A 16,834-nucleotide genomic window follows, 5' to 3' on the forward strand; every position below is an offset into this window, starting at 1 on the left:
CCTCCATTGATCTTCTTCTTCTTCTTCATCTTCTTATTATTAGTACTGCTACTATTCTTTTACCTCCTCTGGATGTCATTTTCCTCCTGATTTTCCTCCTCCGTCTTCTATTCTCCACTTCTCCTTCTGCTGTTCGTGAATTCTTTGCAGACCTCCCTTCCAAACTCATTTTCGCCAACCCTACGGGAGTAATCCTTCCATTCCTTCTGCTCCTCCCGTTTCCTCTGACTTCATCCAAGGCGACTGCCCCTCTTGTTCTCATCGAAGAGCCTGGGCCCATGGGTGAATACACTCATTCTTGATCTTTCTCTCTTGCTAGCTTGCTTGCAGTGCCATCTCCGTCCTACTTTCTTTCGCTCCTCCTTGTTGTCGCCTTATTCTTCCTTGCAGGGCCGAATCAGTTTTATGACACCACTGCGTTCACTCTCAAGGGGTGAGTGTAGGGTGGGAAGAAGCGAGAGAGGAGTGGAGCAGGAGAATGAGGGAGAGAGGGAGGGAGTCATGGAGAGCAGAGGGATGCGGCAGGCAGGCAGGCAGGCAGGCAGGCAGGCAGGCAGGCAGGCAGGCAGGCAAGGAATGCGGGAAGGGAGGATAGGAGGAGGGACAAGTGGGTAGAGGAGCCACGCATGTGTCAAAGCTCCTGGAATGCAGCTGACGAAGGTGCCAGCAAGTCAGACCTGTACCCGGACCTCAACGTCCCCTACGTGGAAGGAAGAAGTGTTGAAAGGTGTCTTTCTCGTCCTCCTCCCCCAGTTCCTCCTCCCCTCCTCAAGCTCTCTCATCTTCATCCTCCGTTCCCTCTAACTCAAGGCCGTCAGGCTCCCACCCTACGTGCCATACCGGAGGGACGGAGAAGAGTTGGTCGAGATGGACGGGATTGGAACATGCTACGTGCTGCCGGTAAGAGCGTATGGGGGAACATGGCAACAGTTTTCGGGCAGTTAGAGAGGAAGGATACGCGGAAGATGGTTGATGAGGGACGGAAAAGGTAGATGAGCGAGGAGAAAGGACGGCCAGAGGAGGGAGGGAGGAGATCTGTGATGTATTGAGGAGATGCAGTAAGGAGGAGGAGGAGGAGGAGGAGGAGGAGGAGGAGCAAGTGGTGCTGGTGTTTGCCGAGAAGGAGAATATTTGGAGTGCGGGGACGACAGGGGAGGGAAGGAAACAGATACTTTCATGACGTCGGCGGGGCAGGTGGAAGTTTTTACTGTGGGGAACGCAACTTATATCGACCATCCTCGGTTGACGGAGCACTGGTCCGTGATCAAGAAAGTCCACGAGATGGGCCGCAAGGTTCCTTCCTCCCCTTCCCCTGCCCCTTTCTTCTCACTGCCTCCACCTTCTATCCTGCGCTCCTGCACATCTTCCATCCATCTCTCCTCTTCTCTCCTCCCTTCTTCCCACCGCCTGCTCACTGTCTCTTCTCCTCGTCCTCGTCCTCGTCCTCGTCCTCGTCCTCGTCCTCGTCCTCGTCTTTCTCATGTTGGGACATTGAACTCGATGACGGGGCATGCAGGTGTTGATGCACCTGGAAGTCAGAGTGCGGCACGCGAACCTTCCTCTCTACGGGTCAGACTGGCACCGCAACTCCAACTGAAGCCCGAGAGCGCGTCGTTAGAGCTCGTTGCGGCAGTTTGACTGACTGCGCGCACGACGGCGCATGTCAGGTCTACAACTACAAGTAGTTGTCACTGTGAGTAACGTAGAGTTACAACTCGTCGTTCGAATCACTGTGTTGGCGTTGAGACTGTTGTTCAATGGTTGTCTTCAATCTATTCATCAATGAAAGTGTAGCACTCTGACTCATACAAAAGATGTGTCCGAGGAGATCTGAGAAAACAGCTGTGTAAATAGCAAAAACGGCTCATTCAGTTCAAAACACTGCCAGCGGAAGGAATCATGTTGAAAGGGATTGTGTTGAAAAGGACTTCTCATGCCCATCAAACTGGAGAAAGACTTGATCGAAGGTATTGCAAAGCATCGCATCGCTGTATCCAAGTTCAATTCCCAATCGCAAGAGTTCCGAGACAACACAAGAAGGTCTCGCTTTCCCCAACTCCCTGATACTTGAAACCAGGTATCCCTCAACAGAGGTGTATCGATAACCTCTCCTTGAAAGCGCCTCGACACGGTACCCACCCAGCTCCAAAAATGATTCAAGCATGGCGGGAAGGAAATCCGACCTTCTGCTTAGCGAGCGTCAGGTTTCTACAGTGGTCGGAGCAGTTCTCGATTCAACGCGTCAAATCATGTTCTCACAGCTCAACAAGAGCTCATGTGACGATCTCGCAGCTCAACAAGAGCTCATGTCATCATGTCATGTTCTCACTGCTCAAAAACAAACCGGAGGCCAGAGTGCCGATTTCATTTCAGAGAACACCAATCAGTAATGTCTCGAATATTTCAAATTCTCTTAGAGAGTTTCAACTTTCAATTTCTGAATTGGTTCATGATACCGGGCCCTGCCTCACGCTGAGCCATCACCCCTCCCTCAACCTTCACCCACCCCTACCCCCTCCCATAAGTCACTTTTTATAATAATTTTTCTTCACTACCAATGTCACTACCCCTACCCCTACCTCTCATTTACCCTTTGACCCACCCCTTTGAACATGGATGGAAAGCTGCACTGAATGGCGTCGGCTGCCAGAAAGGGACGAAGGAGCAGAGGAGCGACGTCGAGAACCATGAAGTCTCGACGACTCTCCTCTCATCCTCTCCCCATAATCTTCACTCTGTCTCTTTCTACTCATTCACTTCACCTTTCTCCTCGTATCTTTCCACTCCTCCTTTACACTGTTTTCCTCCTCAGGTAGCGATACTCGTCCCGGATGATGCTTCCTGATCTTTCCCATTCCGTCTCAGACATTATCTCTAGATTCTTCATCCTCTCATATCTAGAAGGTTGTGTTCAAAACATTGATTGTCACTCCACCTCTCAAGGCGCCTCCTGAATGACACCTTGTGATGGTCTCAATCGCTATTTCTTCAAGAATGTTTCGATCCCCTTACTCAACATGTGAAGCATACAGCACACACCTTGTTCTATGATTCCATGTGCAATCTGCGTTCTTAGCATTTCATTTCTTTGCGTTTGGTCCGAATGGAACCTTGTAGACCAAACAATTCCCTTACACAACGTTTCGATAGGCTGCCATCTATCACAACTGGAACTCAGCTGGCGGAAACAACTCGCATCTTTCAATCTGGATGGAACACTGAGCTCACTGGGCGATGAAGCGCGAGGCTCACAAGATACAGTCTTGCTCCAACTCAACATAAACCCAACACTCACTCTCACGTCTGCAAGGGTTGCTACATGACGGCAGGTCGGACGAACATCCTCTGAAACCCTTGTCAGCGCCCACAACACTGTGACTCTGATCATGGAGGGTGCAAGTGGCGTGGCGTTCATGGGAGGCAACCGACTGGGGACTCCAGCGCTAGAGAACCGACTCGGCCCTCCTTCTCAAGGATACAGAGCTGTAAGTTTAATCTCATGCTGAGACTGTTGGAAGACAGACGTCTTTTGCTACACAACCGTGTCTCTTGCTCGCTCCACATGCTTGACCTTCATTCCTCTCCCTCTTCCTTCCCTCTGCTGTTTCTTCTCCCTAGCCCCGCAACCTCCCCCCTCCACTTTCAGCATTTTCTCTTCCTATCGACAGTCGCTGAATGTTCTCCTCGTGCAGGCGACGTCGTACGGAGCATCTGTTGCCCAGCAGCTTCTCTCACCCGTTCGCTGTCCAGAAAGACACTCATATCGCTGACTATGTGACAGATGGCGGACTCCGGGGGCTTGAAGCAGCCGCTCTCACACCGATCTATTCCCACCAAGAGCATGTACAGTCCCGAGATGAACGAGGGGAGCAGAGTCGGAACCCCGGTGAGCCTGATCTCGAGCCTGTCGCTCCTCGTTGACGCCGATGGCTCAGGCAATCTTCACGAGATCCCCACAAGCGGTCCTGTCGCACAGCCACTCGTGAGTGTTGACATGCGCTGGTTGCATTCAAGGGGTTGACTTGGTTTCATTTCCTCCTCTGGTTGAATACAGGTTCAATACAAGTCCCTTTCCTCAGTCGGGAGAACGGGCAACAACTCCCTTCTCCTCCTCCTCCTCCTTCAGGAGGACTGTGTCGACTGGATCTAGCTCAACACGGTCCTCCCTTCCCCTCGACGCGCTGGCCTCCTCCACCTTCAGCTCTTGGAGTGTGAACAGCTCCGTGGAGATGTTGACCATCGACGAAGACGATCAACTGAAAGCCGAGCAGTTCAGGTCGACCAAGTTGTGACTGTGATGTTGCGGGGGTGCTGACATTTGTTGGTACAGGAAACTAGATGTTTCAATGCAGGTGAAGACTTTGTTGCTGCAAATCTCACGAATCGAATGCTCCTGACGATTGTTTCCCTCTTTCTTTCCTTTTCCTCTTCCTCTCTCTTTCATGTTTCTCATCCTCTGTTCCATTCTTCTTGATCTTCGTCTCCTCCTCGGCCTCCTCTCCCCTTCCGGGTTTCGGTCACCGCAGACTCCAAGAAGACAGCTGCATCGATCGCTGGCATCTGTAGCAGAGAGCGAGACGGGAGGAAGCGGCTCCAGGGACATTTCTAGACCAACTCTCCTTCCTCTTCCCCGACATGCAGCTCCTGTCCTCGATTCCACTCCCCATCGCATCGGAACCCCGATTGTATCAACTAGAGCAGGGGCAGGACGAGCAAGTGGAGTGGAGACGTACTCGTTGTACTCCTCATAGCTTCTTTCATCTCACGCTTGCCGCAGACTTCCACACTTTGGTGCAAGTCGTCCGCACATCTCGTCCCATGGAAGGTAGCACATATACCTACTCATGCTAGCCCACGCTTCTTCTTCCTCCTCTTCCTCCTCCTCCTTTCTTCCCTCTTCTTCCACCTTTGCTCTCCTCCTCCTCCTCCTCCTCCTCCTCCTCCTCCTCCTCCTCCTCCTCCTGTACCTAAACTGTTGACAGGCCGCGGTTAGAGCCAAGGGAAAGTCCCATCAAATCCCCGTCCGTGTTGACGTCAAGCCCATTTGGGAAGGAGGAGGCAGGAGAAGTGAAGAAGAAAATCGCTCTTCCCTCCTGGCTGCAGGAGGATAGGAGGCTACAGGGAAAGCAGGAGAGTGAGGAAGAGCAGGGCAAGCATGTGCCTGTGTGGCTCAAGAAGGAGCAGCAGATGAGCTCTACTGCGCACAAGGAGGAGAATGGTTACTCGCTCGATCCTTACAGGGGTCGGCGGCCCGGGGGAGGAGTAGGAGGAGCAGGAGGAGGCGGCGGGGATTCATTGCGATTGCAGAACTCTAGGACAATGATCCAGGGAGCGCTGCTGGAGGAAGACTGAGGGGTGTTGTAAAGGGCGGAAGGGTTGGAAATCTTAAGTGGGTAGGCGGGGGGAGGTAGGAGAATGGAAGGAAAAATTTATTTCCTCTCGCATGTGAGGGTTTTATCACTAGTCAGAATGTTGTATATGAGCAAAATTGCTTCTCATTCTTTCCTGTCGTAAGTTGGCTATATTCCTCTCCCCTCCCTCCTCCTCCTCCTCCTCCTCCTTCTCCTCCTCCTTCTCCTCCTCCTCCTCCTCCTCCTTCTCCTTCTCCTCCTCCTCCCGAGTCCTCCTCCTCCTCCGACTCGTCCTCCAATTCGCTGCTGCTCCTCCGTCAGCCAGTCCTCCTGTCTCACCGGCACTCGCATATGTCGGGCTGCCAATGATCTTGCTGCATGCTTCTTGTTACATGCTTCTCATTGCCCGTTGCTCACTCCAGCCACGAGAGAACGCACCCTCGTTACCATCACAGCACTACTTGCTTTCGTTGTTGTCGCTGTCGCTGTCGCTGTTGCTGTCATCGTCGTCTACCTCATCGTCACGATCCTCGGCTGCACAATCCTTGCGGCTCCACACAAGTGCGAGAGCTCATGAAGGTCCGAGTGTCTCCGAGCGCGCAGTGACATCTGACATCAAAAAATGACGAGGGAAGGGGAGGGAGGAGGAGGAATGGGAAAGAAGGACAAGCGGTGAAAGACAGAGAAGGATGAAGGAGATGGTGATGGTCGTGGTAGTGATGATGATGACTACGACGATGCTGATGACGACGCTTGCAGTGGTGTATGAAGAAGATGATGATGATGATGACGACGACGATGAGGAGGAGAGAAAGAGCAGCAAGGAAGGCAGCAAGGAAGGAAGCAACCTCTTATCAGAGTCCCAGGGTACATCGCAAGCGCAGCGCATCTCCTCGTTCAAGCCTTGAAACGTCACGATCCATCCAAGGAACAGAACCTGTGGGAGGCTTCACTGACAGGTCATCCCCGCGTGCTCGCTACCATCGAGAGAGCGAACGCTAGGAGCGAGAGCCTCGACAGAGTCTTGAGCTCCCATGGCATCTCCTCTCCCTCCTCCTACTTCACCGTCATCCTCGTCCTCGTCCTCGTCCTCGTCCAGTCCTCTCCCTCCTCCTGCTCTTCACCTCTTCGCCCCCTCCTCCTTCCTCTCCTTCCTCTCCTCACCGACGAAAGCTTTCGGAGGTTGAGCCAGTTGAGGAGCCACAGAAACGGGAGGGCGAAGAAGCCTCCGACCCACTGAGACACGTCAGGTCTTGTCGCGGGCAGCACATGTCATCCTACCAAGATCCTCGCTGTCCTTGTGGCCTCGTGGGGATGCTGAAAGTAGTTCATCATAGCTTCTCCTCCTCCTCCTGTTGTCACAAGGTTGTTAGCCAAGATTAGAACGAGCTGCTAGGTCAACCCCTGCCTTCTTCCCATCCTCGTATCCCAGTCTATTCGTCCCTTGGTCCCCATCGCCTCCTCCTCGTTTGATTGCTTCAATCCTTCACTCCTTCACTCATCCTTGGTACCAAACCAACTCCTCTCCTCCCTCGACACATCCTCTTTTCTGTTTCTCTAGCAAACCGCAGAAAGCTGAGTCTCGCCAAGTACCCTATAGGTAGAATATTCCATAAGTGGGATACTATTGTAGAAATTTACACATCCTCTGACCCTGTTCACAGCGAGGCTGGGGGTGGGATAGCAAGAACCTACTCAGAACAAGGAGGAAAACTAGGAGAGGGAGGAGAGGAGGAGGGGAGGAGAGGAGCAGAGACGAAGAGAGGAGACAGGGGAGAGGAGAAGAGAGGAGGAGGAGGAGGAGGAGGAGAAGGAGGAGGAGGAGGAGGAGGAGGAGGGAGAGGGAGGAGATGAGAAGGGAGGAAGTAGATGTCGATGGATAGAAACAAGGAGGAAGAGCGAGGGAGGAGGAGAAGAGAGCGGAGAGGGTAAGTGCGAACGGGACGGCAAGTTAGATCGAGGGTCAAGTCAACCTTCATGGGGAAAGTATCGTCGAGAGAGGATGCATAGACCTCGTCGATGAGCGGCGACCAAGCGGTACCGGCAATGCTGCCGGCCAACAAGAAGGCAGGGGTTCAACATGGGCGCAACAAGATCAAAGACCTGGTTGCCGAGCTGGATCGCATGGTTCCCTTGACCCTCAGCTCCCGCCGGCAACGATCGGTGCTGGAGTCTGGCAGGACGGTCCAGCAGCTTGTTGAGGACCTGCTAGTGCATGTGCGCGCGGTGGTAGAGAGAGAAGCGATCTCTGGCGGCAAGGGGGAGGAGGAGGAGGTTGAGGTGAAAGCTGCTCTACTCAAGGAAGGGATGCTGGGCAGTGGCAGCCTGATGATGATGACGGTGGATCGTTCGAGCCTCCACATCACTTCCATGAGCCGGGGCATGTTGAACCTGTACACGGACCTGCCGTTCGTGGGCCCGGCCGGTCAGTGCTTGGAGCACTTCGTAGCGCAGGAGGAGAAGAAGAAGCTCAGGGAACTGATGGATCGGATGGGAAAGGCGCCAGGAGAGAAGATGGAGGGTGAAGTAAGGATGCTCACTTTCAACAGAGGCTTTCAGCTCCGCAGGTTCGCTGTGGGAGGAGGATGCGAGGGAGGGCAGGTGGTCCTGTTGTTCACGAGCATGGAGGAGGAGGTGGAGGAGGAGGAGGAGGAGGAGGAGGAGGAGGAGGTCAAGAAGGAGGCTGTTCAGGTGAGGGAGGTGGATGTGTGCGTGCTGGGTGCTGAGAGGACATCAGGGGTCGTTAAACCCTTGCAACGGGGTGTACGAGGTTGACGAAATGCTCTCGAGCGATTCTTTCTTTGCGGTGCAGCGGTCGTTCAAGAGGGCAGGCGTCAGCGGGAGTGGGCTGCTGGAGAACGGTTTCTCAGCTGCGATCGAGAACGCGACGGCGTCGGAGAGTGTCCAGAGAGCCATCTCTCAGTACAAGCTCGGGAAGGAAAGGCTGATAGCAATGAGCCTGCAGGTCAGCGGGGGTGGAGGAGCCGGCCGTTGGAGTTCTGACCTCTGGTTGACTTGAAGGCACATGTCTTCTTTTCTAAGACTGACCCACTCACTTTGAACCACCATTTCCGCTTTCACCTTCCCGGTAAGCGAGCATCCACCCCTTCCTCCACTGAACGCCATGGTTGACGGCGACTTCAGAATGGCTGGGAGATTTCTCTATGGGCTGGGGAGAAAAGTCAGAAATCAAGCTGAATGGTCAGGAACGTGGTCAATCGACAACGAACTGCTGACAAGTCAACCAGGGACTCCCAAGAAGATCAAGTCCGGGGTTTACATCTCCCTCTGCCTGCATACTCCGTTGCAACCTGTGAACCGCTGAAGTTGCTGCGTGCTGCGTTGCTGACGTTGGGACGAAGGGGATGCTGCGAGCTACTGAGTTTCGCCTGCGGGAAGACAGCGGGCTCCTCAAGTGCTACCACAGCAGGTGCTTGGAGGATGTTCGACCCGTTTCACTCAGCTCCCATCCGGATTCTTCGTTCCTTTCCTTGTCAACGTTGCTCCTCAATACCCCCCTTCCCTTCCCCTCCCCTCCTTTTCAATTCCATTCACTCATTATCTCTTCCACCTTCTCTCCCTTTCAAGTTGATCCTCGGCCATAACCTCAATCCTGCCTGCCCTCCTCCTCTTTCGCTTCTCTCACGTGACGCTCCTTTGCTCGATCTCAGGCAGCTCTGCTTTCACGACGGGATGCTGATCATACGAGGAACAATGCCGGGCACAGGCATGCAGCTTCTTCCGTCCTCCTCTTCACTGAAAGGCCTTGCAGGGTCAGAGGGGGCAGGGTCGGACTTCGAGCTCGTCTACAGGTGGGACGACTCTCGAAGTTCCCTCCAGCTGACTTTCTTTCAGGCGAGTTTCGCCACCAGACAAGAAAATTTCTTTGGCCCTGCAGAGATGATGGAGGAGGGAGAGAGGGAGGATGGGGAAGGGGGAGGCAGGAGAATTGCTACTATCGTCAGGTGAGGGGTCTAGCGCAAAATTCTAGTCGGAATGTGCCAATCGGTTGAGCGGTGTCGTTACTTTATGCCAGTAAAGCTGCTGCGTTTGCACAGCTGCACTCGCTAGCCTCCCATATCATTCGGATCAGATCGAGTTCCAACTCCAGAGCACTGAGACAGCTCCTCGTAGATCGTCCGAAGATCCCCAGCAGGAAACACGTTCTCCTCTCCTCCAGCACCTGCAAAACGCTCTCATCCACGCATTTCCCTTCTTTCCCCTCCTCCCTCCCTCCCTTCCCCCCTCTTCCTCAGCAACCCCCCCCCAACTTCCCCCCCCCCCCCCTTTCACCTCCAGCTCGACTCGGAGGTCCGCCCACGAGATACCCTCGAGCCGCGGCGGGGCACAGGGCATCTTCGACCAGTCCACCAAACTCGGGCTGACGTCGAGTCGCAGCTGCTCCAGGTGCCGCAGGTGCCGCAGGTTTCTTGCGATGCGCGTCACGCCCTCCTGCCCGATACCGTTGTTGTAAAGATCCACGTGCCTGAGCCTGGGGAGGCAGACGAAACACTCGGCCACGTGCCCAGCGCCCTCGTCGCCAATCTCGTTGAAACCCAAGTAGAGGGCCTCGAGGTTCGGGGTGGACTTCATGCTCCGGGCTAGGAAGAAGCAGCCTTCGCTCCCTATGTTGTTGTTGCAGATCCTCAGGTGCTCAAGGCGCGTGTTGAGGGCAAGGGCCCGGCCCAGGCTCGTCGCCCCCTCGTTCCCCACATGGTTGCACCCCATCTCCAACGACACTAGGGTAGGCTTGCACGCAAGATACTCCCCCAGCCGCTGAGCCCCGTCCTTGCGGATATTGTTGCCTCCTAGCTCGAGCGTCTTCAGCCCTCTGACGTGATGGAGAGCGTCGGTCAGCAGAGTCAGCCCGGCGTCACAGACCTGGTTGTTGAAGACGGAGAGGAACTCAAGGTTAACGAGATGGCGCAGGATGTCACTCAAGTGCCTGCAGCCCTCAGCCCCGATCTTGTTCCCTCTGACGTCGAGATGCACCAGCGACGGCATGTAAGGAAAGACTTCTCGAATGTACATGATCCCTTCCTCCATGTAGTTGGCACATCCCAGGTCCAGTCTCTGGACAAGCTTCAGGCTGTCGGCGTACTGACTGATGTCAAGAGAGACCCCCTGCTGCTCTTGCCTAGCCTCCTCTTGCAGCCCTGGAATGCTGGCAAGAACAGCTCGTTGATAGTGCAGCTTCTTAAGCACGTCGGAGATGGGCTCTCTGAATTTGGGGGCGCAGGTGCACCTTGAACACCAGAAGTCTTCGTCTTCCAAGAGCGACAGGTCATCATCCGAGCTCATGTCCATCTTTCTAGCTCCCTCTTCATCACTGCAAGATAGTTCTGCCATGGCGATGTCGTCCTCGCATGCGCAGTCTCCGCACGACTCCTCAGCATGGGGCGTAGAAGCAGAAGAGGCAGGTGGCACCCTTGCACTGGCATGGCAAGCACTGCCATGACGCATGCTCGGGTCGGGTTGGCTTGTCTCAGGGAGGTTTCTCATCATGATCTCATCGTCACCTCCTCCTCCTCCCTCCTCCTCCCTCCTCTCTCCTCTGCTGCTTCGCTCTCCTTCGCACCCATCGGGCATGTGCCCGCGGCCCTCGCCCTGGTGCCACCGACTGATGCGAGTCACCCTGTCCCAGGGCGGCTTGACTCCGGCGGCCCGCCGCCGGCCGGCGATCCGATCGGGCCGCCGGGCTCCGGGACAGAGGCCTGAGTCTCGGCGATCGGACTCTCTCCGACTCAGACCGTCGGACGGCCCGGACGGTCCGTCGTGCTCAGTAGACTTCGCCGGGCCGCCCGGCCGTCCTTCACTTGATGGAATCCCAACACTGCCACACACATTGGTCTAGAGGACCATCTGATTTTGTTTCAAGTTACCTTGAAAACTGCCACCGTACAGTTGTATTACTATGACTCTGAGTAACTGAGTCAAACTTGTAAGGTCACAAGTTCTCCCGGCACAAAACCAATTCCTTGCACCTGATGCTCTCGGCTTTCGAATGCCTCTCTTATGCTCTTTGGTCGATTGATTTGTCGCCAGAAAGGTCAGCCACGGTTTCGGATGACTCGGAGGTCAAGTGAACAGTACTACTGGATCGGATGTAGGAAACATCGATGAGATTCTGAGATTCTTCTGGACTTGTGCGTCCCTGCTGTGAGGAGAGTAGATCATCCAGATACTGAGCAGCCTTGAATTGAAGGTCTGACACTTTCTACAGGGAGAACTCAGAATTGTCTGTTTTCAGTGGAATTATCTTTCCAATATCATCTGGTACAGGGCAGTCCATCTCCTTGGTAAGAAGGTAGGCGCGTCATGATGACAAATAATCTGCTTGAAGAATTGGAGGTGTTCTGCATGGAGGAAGGACCACACTGTGCTTCACTGCGAAGGACTATTGAATAAACCGTTCATTCAGAAGAAAGTAGGAGCTATTTCTAAGTTCATCTCCCATAGATTGGGAACCTGTTGCCCTGCCCACCTGCGCTGTCGCGTTTTCACTTCCCTTGGCTCCTTTGAGGGTCTTGTAGAAGGCTTCAGTGTCACAAGCACCCGCCAAGCTCTCATCGTCGCTGTCGTCGGTGCTGGCAGAAACATGCGGATCCTGCGACATCGACAGCGCTCGCATGAAGCCGATGCCTTGGAAGTCGTCCACCCATTCGGAGTGACTCGCCTCTTCGAAGCCGATGTTGAAGTCAAGCATGAGGTTGGAGCTGTTGGAGACAGGGCATGCAGCGAGGTCTGCAGAGCCGAAGAACGCATCGAAGACTTGTCGGGGTGCTGGCGAGCAGGAGACGGCGTCTTCAAGATTCATCGACATCGGATCGTGCATTTTTGAATTGTTATTGCGAAGGAGAAACACAGGGAAGGAACACAAGGTGGATGAGGAAGAGAAGGACAGAAACCAGACGTGCTAGGAGGGAGAGAGGACGTCAAGTTGAGGGAGCTCGAACGCGGTAAGAGGAGAGAAACAGGAGTTCAGTGGAGCTGCTTTCGCAAACTACGCAGAATTTATACAGGAGTAGGAGTGGACTGGTTTTAATGGGGTCAGCCGCAGGCAGTCAAAACTCTGCAGACGGCCAGAGGGGTATTGGGGGCGAAGGTAAAAGCCTGCCCCATTTATCTTAGTACTCCATTTGAGAAATCGAAGACCCTGAAGTGCAACTGGGAACTAGTGAATTCCTGACCCTCTTAAAACTTTACAACACACTGAAGTTGCGGCGGTACGTCCTGCGTCGGCTCCGCTCCGAGCCGGTAGGGGCCTCATCCCCCCTCAGGCTGCGCCTGCGTGTTACAGGGCAGGTCATAGCGCTCATGGCACATATCTCTCTTTACAAACCAGTTATTGTCGAGAAGCTATGAACTTGAGGCCTTTTGTTGAAGGGTAACGTGACATTTAAAATATTTATAGGCAAGTAGCGAAACGATGCTTTTGATAGTCGCACGGATCCCACCAAGTGGTCAACTGATGACCGGAGGTAATCGAAACGAGCTCTTTCCATACTGCGACTGGTCAACGACGGCCCCGATCACGATACCCTCCCCTCTCTTCAACACCTGGGGGGCCATACCCTGCGCATCCACGAGCTCCTGGACATGAGCGCGTTCGTCTCAGTCATCCCTCGCCCCCGGAGCATCAAGAGCCTCTCCTTCCCGCGTGAAGAGATCAAGATCACCGTCGAGCTTCTCCGTCCTCTCTTCTCGACCCGTCAGGAGCACGCTGCTGAATCCCTGGTAAGCACTGCACCATAGAGCGTCGAACTCCCGTCTGTCTGAAACCCTCTATCACCCACCTTTGTGCTCTGACCATCAGATTACTATGACTTCGGATGAATGACTTTTGCATTCAGGGCATTTCTCTCACCACCCTTAAGGCAGCCTGCCGTCAGCTCGGCATCATTCGATGGCCGTACACTCGCAAGAAGTCACAGCGTGTCCCCGTGAGCCATAGTCAAGCAGGCTCGTCCATCGATGCCAAGATACGGGAACACCATGTCCTAGCCGAGAGCAGTCAAGGGGTCTCAGCTCAGAAGGTTGATGCTCCTGCGTGGGCCTCTGAGAGGTCAGGGCATGAACACGGCATCTACTTTGCTGAGCCTGCCGCTTCTTCGGGGTGCTCGAGTATCCTGTCGATGCATGAGGCCGAGGCGTCAAGTGCTGCACCATTTGTGGATACGGAGGAACATAGTCACTCCAACCATCCAGAAGCCTCCCAGTACCACATGGGTCCCTGTTGCGAGCATACGAGACCGCTCAAGAACTCATGGGGCAATGACACACAAGAACGTCGCGTGTACGAGGCGGATACGAGTTTGGTGTGGTCAGACGAGCCGGGATGGTTGGCAAGTCAGGACATCATGGGAGCTGCTGGCCCGCACGCCGAGCTCACAGAAGATGCGGGAGGTCAGCATCCGCGGGGGATCGACAGGGATTGGCTGGCATGGTTTCTGCGGACGTCTGACGAGAGCGGAGACGTGACGAGCGACTGGATGTACGGACAGGCTTGATTTGCACGATAGGAGCGTACGAGGGATGATAGTGACAGCCCTAGATGGAGTCGTGGGTTCTGTGTGGGGATGAGATAGTGTTGTACATCAAAGACTTGGGAGTCCTCATAAACTCAACTCTGATTGAAGTGTTTGCTAATATTTACCTTAAGTTGATAAAATCCTTTCAGTTTGTCATACGAATGCTAGTGCCTCTTGGATGTGTATTACAGAGATTTGTACCCCGAGGGTGTAAGACTTATTCCCCACACCTGGAAATCACAAGGTGCATACTGCGGCGTGTTGAACCGGAGATGCGTACTCGAGCCATGCTGATTGCATGCTTGATAGGGGTGCTGATGCATGCTTGCTTGGGAGTTATCCTTCAGGTACGTTCTATGGTTGGCATGCCATGTTTACTAACGCAGATCAAGCTTAAGGAAGGAAATAACCCCAAGCCCGGAGGTCGTTTTGTTTCAAGATTGATCAGATGGTCTGTGAGCACTGAAGATGGAACCAATAAGTAACCACTCTGATCAGAAAGGCAAAGCGGCGTCTCGAATCAAGCAGACTTTTTCATCGAAGACCTCGCTCCCTTGCTACACCTCCTCCGAGTCATCGCCTACGCTTATGTACCAGGCGAGCCAATCTCCGCTTATCCCCCCGAGCCCAGGTACTCCTGCTCGACCGTCCTTGAGTCCTCTATTGTCATCTCTGAGCCTGCCACCTCTGTTCTCCTCTGCTTGACCAGAGAGACATCGAGTCTCAGAAAGCTCTGAGAAGCTTTCTCCGCTCCTCGACTGATCCTCGCCAGGCCACCAATAGCACGACGACGCAGCATGCCCGTGATTCCAGACCTTTTCGGGGCAATCGTCCGTTGACGCATCCGTTGAGAGGATCAGCGATGTGCTTGCAGCGTCCGCCTGCTGCTCGTTGCTGGCATATGGAGGATCATCGCTGACTTGCATCGGCATTACCCGCTTCGTCTCGTCCCATCCAGCACTTGCTCCCCTCCATCCGTCAAGACCCGCAGCTTGCGGAGGAGCGTCGGCGACAAGACCAGGTTCCTCAGGAGCAGCAAGCTCATCGCTTGACCCAGTCGCACCGGTGCTCATGGGCGTATTGGGCGCGTGCGTGCGCTCCTTTTTGTGCGTGTACGGCCATCGGAGTATGCCAAGCTGCCTGCAGCTGGCCTTGAGGGTGGTGAGGGAGATTCCCTGTGAGAGCAGATCAGGATGAGACAAGACGGAAAGAAATGCAGATGACTGACCAGAGTGTTTGCGACCTGCTCCTGACGGCAGTTGAAGAAAGGACGGAGGAGGTCGACGGTGAGGTGAACTTCTTGGGGTCGATGGTGGAAAGGGTTACGAGGACGAGGGATCACAGAAACGACTCGCTGCATGTGCGGGAGGCTGTCTCAAGAGGAGGAGAAGGAGTCGGACGGGTCACGCTGAAAAGAACGAATGCCTTTGGTTATAGGGGCTTGAAGCCGTGAGATGATGTCGTTGAAGTTCGTGAGGGGGGACGGACTAATTGAGCATACAAACTCAATTTTATTAGTATCAGGGAGAGGTGCGCCGTGAGAGGTGCGCCGTGACCGGGCTTATGAGATTATAACTCCTTTTTGCCAACCTCCGCAGGGACGCTCATGGCACACCGAGGCAAGAGTGCGACATGCACAATCCGAATACGAGTGATTTCATTTATATCCGAGGCTGGTCCGATGGCGTCCGTGGACGTGATATAAAACAGTTTGATGTCGGAGTTGCATCGAAGCTTCCTGAAGCATCTGGACGGATCTGGAGATTGATCTTAACCTTTGCGAAAAGCAGTGGTTTCAATTCATATCTTTGCTTTACTTTACGCACTGCCCCCCTTGATACCAGACCCTTTTTAAAGAGCCGCAGACTTTGTACTTCTCCTCCTCCTCCTCATATTCATATTCCTCCTCCTCCTCCTCCCCCTCATATATTCCTCCTTTTCCTCTTCACCATACATCTCCTTCTCGTCCTCCTCGCTTTAGTCCCCTTCTTTGTTACCATCCTCCAATTCCGTCTCTAGCTTTTTGTGACCTCTCCTGCCTCTTGTTCTTGCTCCAACACACGCTGTGGTCTGATGAGACGAACCGTCACCATCATGCCCCGTCCTCGCATCGGCACAGATGCCCTGACGATTCGCCAAGAGGTCGAGATCACCGTCGAAGTTCTTTCACCGCTTTTCGCGTCTCGACAAGAGAACGCTGCTCAAACTCTGGTAAGCATGCTTTGCCATGTCAGCGCCCCTCCTTTCGTCTCATCCTAACTACCTGCTCTCTTTCCCAGGGCATATCGCTTTCAACCCTCAAGGCAGTCTGCAGGCAGCTCGGAATTTCACGTTGGCCGTATACGCGCAGAAGGAGGCGGGAGGCATCCTCCGAGAGTCGCGAAGGCTCCAACTCGTCCAGTCCGCTCAACGGAGATCACGGCATGTCAATAGAGCAGACGACTGGACAGACACAAGGGCAGCAGCAACAGGCGTTCATGGTAGCGGCAGAGGAGCAACAGGAGCATTGCCAGGAAGAAGCGTGCTCGGTTGTTGTTGAACACACCACCGAAGCTATGTCTCATGGAATTGGCGGCGATTCCTCCCCTCCCCAACCTCCTGCCTCGTTTCCGTACGACCCTGTCACCGACTTCAGACCGAATATGCACGTGGGGGGGAGCAGCATGGCATGGCAGGGGGATGAGAGCACTTGGGACGAGCTTCTTGCTGGGGAGCAGGAGGCATCGGGCCGGTCTAATTCTCAAACTGAGTTAGGATGTAAGGCCTCCCTGGGGACGAGAGGAACAGGTGCTGCTCTGAGCAGCGAACTTGACCGGATCGACCCAGGCTGGCTGTCCTGGTACCTGCATGGCAACGAGGAGTCAGAGGAAACGTGGCAGGGAACATGACTGAACAGAGCAGAGCAGAGCAGAGCAGAGCAGAGCAGAGCAGAGCAGAGCGAGAGCAGAGCAG

General features: G+C 54.3%; 7 protein-coding genes across 7 annotated transcripts in view; 4 read left to right on the plus strand and 3 right to left on the minus strand.

Annotated features, from left to right (window-relative positions):
* Positions 1 to 1,597, plus strand: part of GUITHDRAFT_113327 (hypothetical protein) — a gene marked incomplete at both ends in the record, with an annotated part of 2,489 nt that extends 892 nt beyond the window's left edge. Inside the window, 7 exons of the mRNA XM_005827464.1 lie at positions 151 to 188; positions 240 to 282; positions 391 to 433; positions 668 to 727; positions 819 to 900; positions 1,195 to 1,293; positions 1,517 to 1,597. Coding sequence (XP_005827521.1) covers positions 151 to 188; positions 240 to 282; positions 391 to 433; positions 668 to 727; positions 819 to 900; positions 1,195 to 1,293; positions 1,517 to 1,597 — 446 coding nt within the window. The remainder of the gene's footprint in view (positions 1 to 150; positions 189 to 239; positions 283 to 390; positions 434 to 667; positions 728 to 818; positions 901 to 1,194; positions 1,294 to 1,516) is intronic.
* Positions 1,598 to 3,386: 1,789 nt separating this feature from the next.
* On the plus strand, positions 3,387 to 5,352 carry GUITHDRAFT_142650 (hypothetical protein; the record flags this gene model as incomplete). The annotated part of the gene is made up of 8 exons (XM_005827465.1): positions 3,387 to 3,485; positions 3,782 to 3,886; positions 3,936 to 3,982; positions 4,055 to 4,276; positions 4,331 to 4,352; positions 4,527 to 4,729; positions 4,778 to 4,825; positions 4,983 to 5,352. 8 exons carry the CDS (start codon positions 3,387 to 3,389, stop codon positions 5,350 to 5,352), a joined length of 1,116 nt encoding a protein of 371 aa, XP_005827522.1.
* A 2,045-nt stretch (positions 5,353 to 7,397) lies between these two features.
* Positions 7,398 to 9,302, plus strand: GUITHDRAFT_164626 (hypothetical protein; the record flags this gene model as incomplete). Its single annotated transcript, XM_005827466.1, has 9 exons — positions 7,398 to 8,042; positions 8,089 to 8,316; positions 8,373 to 8,439; positions 8,496 to 8,552; positions 8,600 to 8,664; positions 8,714 to 8,781; positions 9,023 to 9,078; positions 9,124 to 9,163; positions 9,207 to 9,302. 9 exons carry the CDS (start codon positions 7,398 to 7,400, stop codon positions 9,253 to 9,255), a joined length of 1,275 nt encoding a protein of 424 aa, XP_005827523.1. The 3' UTR covers positions 9,256 to 9,302.
* A 438-nt stretch (positions 9,303 to 9,740) lies between these two features.
* GUITHDRAFT_60048 (hypothetical protein) lies at positions 9,741 to 10,394 on the minus strand (the record flags this gene model as incomplete). Its single annotated transcript, XM_005827467.1, has 1 exon — positions 9,741 to 10,394. A coding segment is annotated over one exon (654 nt), but the record flags the coding sequence as incomplete, so codon positions are not given.
* Positions 10,395 to 11,748: 1,354 nt separating this feature from the next.
* On the minus strand, positions 11,749 to 12,186 carry GUITHDRAFT_113331 (hypothetical protein; the record flags this gene model as incomplete). The annotated part of the gene is made up of 1 exon (XM_005827468.1): positions 11,749 to 12,186. The coding sequence occupies one exon, from the start codon at positions 12,184 to 12,186 to the stop codon at positions 11,749 to 11,751; it is 438 nt and encodes a 145-aa protein (XP_005827525.1).
* Positions 12,187 to 12,950: 764 nt separating this feature from the next.
* On the plus strand, positions 12,951 to 13,861 carry GUITHDRAFT_113332 (hypothetical protein; the record flags this gene model as incomplete). Its single annotated transcript, XM_005827469.1, has 2 exons — positions 12,951 to 13,088; positions 13,205 to 13,861. The coding sequence occupies 2 exons, from the start codon at positions 12,951 to 12,953 to the stop codon at positions 13,859 to 13,861; spliced, it is 795 nt and encodes a 264-aa protein (XP_005827526.1).
* Positions 13,862 to 14,439: 578 nt separating this feature from the next.
* On the minus strand, positions 14,440 to 15,242 carry GUITHDRAFT_113333 (hypothetical protein; the record flags this gene model as incomplete). Its single annotated transcript, XM_005827470.1, has 2 exons — positions 14,440 to 15,057; positions 15,111 to 15,242. The coding sequence occupies 2 exons, from the start codon at positions 15,240 to 15,242 to the stop codon at positions 14,440 to 14,442; spliced, it is 750 nt and encodes a 249-aa protein (XP_005827527.1).
* Between the last annotated feature and the right edge of the window lie 1,592 nt (positions 15,243 to 16,834).

Source organism: Guillardia theta (assembly GCF_000315625.1).
Source record: "Guillardia theta CCMP2712 unplaced genomic scaffold GUITHscaffold_66, whole genome shotgun sequence".
In the NCBI taxonomy this organism is placed as follows: domain Eukaryota; class Cryptophyceae; order Pyrenomonadales; family Geminigeraceae; genus Guillardia; species Guillardia theta.